We start from the raw sequence: 2,164 nt of genomic DNA, 5'->3' as shown, positions 1-2,164 counted from the left end.
TCTCTCTCTCTCTCTCTCTCTCTCTCTTTCTCTCTCTCTGTCTCTCTCTCTCTCTCCCCCTTCCCTTTTACTCTCTCACTTGTAGGTTTTTGTATGTGTGTGTGTGTGTGTGTATGTGTGTGTGTGTGTGTTTTTGTCTGTGTGTGTTTGTGCCTGTGTGTGTTTGTGTCTTTTTATATGTGTGTGCGTGTATGTGTGTAGTCACTCCTCTTCTTTCAGACAAAAAAAAAGAAATAAAAATATCTACATGTCAATCATCGTCCCTCACTCGACAACAGTCGACAAGCAAGTTGTAGCTGCTCACATTTCTACCTCACAAACAAGGCTTGTGTTGTTTTAGCTTTCTACTTTTCCTTTCCCAGTTCTATCAAAATGACGCCATGACATTAGTATAAAAATAGTATCGCTATGCGTTGTTTGTGTTAGCTATAGTCAACACAAGGTTATGGTAAGGTTACTTTTGTAGATGGTAGACTGTACATTGTTACTTTTTTATAAGTACGATTCATTGTCTCTGCGAAAACAGTCCGAGACATCTTCATTATGTAAACGGTAGGTTCAGGATAGCTATCACAGAATCGTACTGAGAGGATCACAGTGATACCATATTATTGCAATACCTTGTCGGTGATGATGAAAGTAAAAACCGTTCCATGTCTGATGTTTACTGGCCATGCCCCGTTTCCTCTGTTTTCTTCCGTTTGACCTCAAAAACAAAACCACAAAGACCGTGGAAAAACGATGACTCCAAAGTGAGTCCGATGCTTGGAAACAGTCGAGGAATCGATGAATACTTTATGACGATTGTGACCAAGAGATGGATGAATAGTGGGGTGGATGCGTCCGATCGATGGACGAACAGACTGAGCCTCGAAGGTGTGAACCAGTGGACAATCCAGTAGTGCGATGCGAAAAGTGCTTTGACCACTCTGATGTCAACGAGTGCGTTCGGGCTCTATACCACTAACAACAGTTGTTCCTCTTTGAGAGACAGGATGGAAAGGATAGTTAATGTTGTTGTTGTTTTTGTTGTTGTTTCTGTTGTAGTTGCTGTTGTTGTTGTTGTTGTTGTTGTTGTTGTTGTTGTTGTTGTTGTTGTTGTTGTTACTGAAGTTTTAGTGTGGCTTTTTTACCGTATGGTCAATAATTGGACTGTTCCCAGCATTCAGCTCAGTCTAGGAAACAGTTTGGCTTCGAGTGACACTTGTGATTTTTTGTTGTTGTAGGGGAGTAGGGGGTCCAATCGAAGACAGATTCACTGGTCACGCCTTTTAAGTAAATTTACAAAGTTAAAAGAACCCATATCACCCCTTAAAAATAATGCAGTGTTGACTGGGGAGGGGGGGGGGATTAAATTCGTGTTTTTTGCTTGGTTTGTTTTGGTTTTTGTTTTAATTAGTACTTATTTCACACCCCACCTCCATCGAAAAAACGTTAGATAAAACAGGAAGCGGGCTGCTTCTATCTTACTTATAGGGGTTAACCTGCATTGTAGGAGAAAAAAAGAATAGATGCTCGATTAAAAACGATGATTTTGCAAGCTCACATTTATATCTGCTTGACCTAACTCACCCCACTAGTATCAGTGAGAGTTGGAGATTCTCCGACGACCGGCGGTCCAGCCAAATGGAGAAGATCGTACTCGTAATGAGGCCGGGTTGGCTCGTGATCCGGATTGAGCAAGTCGTGAGGGACGATCACGCTTAATTGCACTCTTCATTACAAGGACTCGCTGTCCGGAATATCCCCTTTGCGAGTTCACCAGTCCATGTTTTATGCTATCTATTCATTTCTCAATCTTTCCCCTCTCCCATCCATTCGACCGTCCATCTATTATCCCTCCATTTTTCAATTTGCCCATTTGTTTATTTTATCTATCTATCTATCTATCTATCTATCTATCTATCTATCTATCTATCTATCAATATATCTATCCATCTATCTATCTATCTATCTATCCATCTATCTATCCATCTATCTATTGGTCTATCGATCTGTCTATCTATCTATCTATCTATCTATCTATCTATCTATCTATCTATCTATCTATCTATCTATCTATCTATCTATCTATCTATCTATCTATCTATTTGTCTGTCAGTCTGTTCATTTGTCTTTCTATTCCGATACCCGTATGTCTATTTATCTATATTATTATTATTAT

The 2,164-nt window shown here is 39.7% G+C and overlaps 1 protein-coding gene across 5 annotated transcripts in view; it reads left to right on the top strand.

Annotated features, from left to right (window-relative positions):
* LOC101859998 (protein piccolo-like) overlaps positions 1-1,072 on the top strand; it is a 133,294-nt gene extending 132,222 nt beyond the window's left edge. For 4 of the 5 annotated variants that reach the window (XM_035973842.1, XM_035973844.1, XM_035973843.1 and 1 more), the window contains one exon: positions 728-1,066. In XM_035973842.1, the coding sequence (XP_035829735.1) occupies positions 728-745 (18 nt within the window). In that variant the 3' untranslated portion in view covers positions 746-1,066. Of the gene's footprint in view, positions 1-727 lie in introns of all 5 variants that reach the window. The other variant, XM_035973840.1, reaches the window with a different exon arrangement.
* Positions 1,073-2,164: the final 1,092 nt, after the last annotated feature.

This window comes from Aplysia californica, unplaced genomic scaffold (genome assembly GCF_000002075.1).
Source record: "Aplysia californica isolate F4 #8 unplaced genomic scaffold, AplCal3.0 scaffold00034, whole genome shotgun sequence".
NCBI lineage: Eukaryota > Metazoa > Mollusca > Gastropoda > Aplysiida > Aplysiidae > Aplysia > Aplysia californica.
Note: the sequence above shows the minus strand (reverse complement) of the source record. Positions and strands in the feature narration are given on the sequence as shown.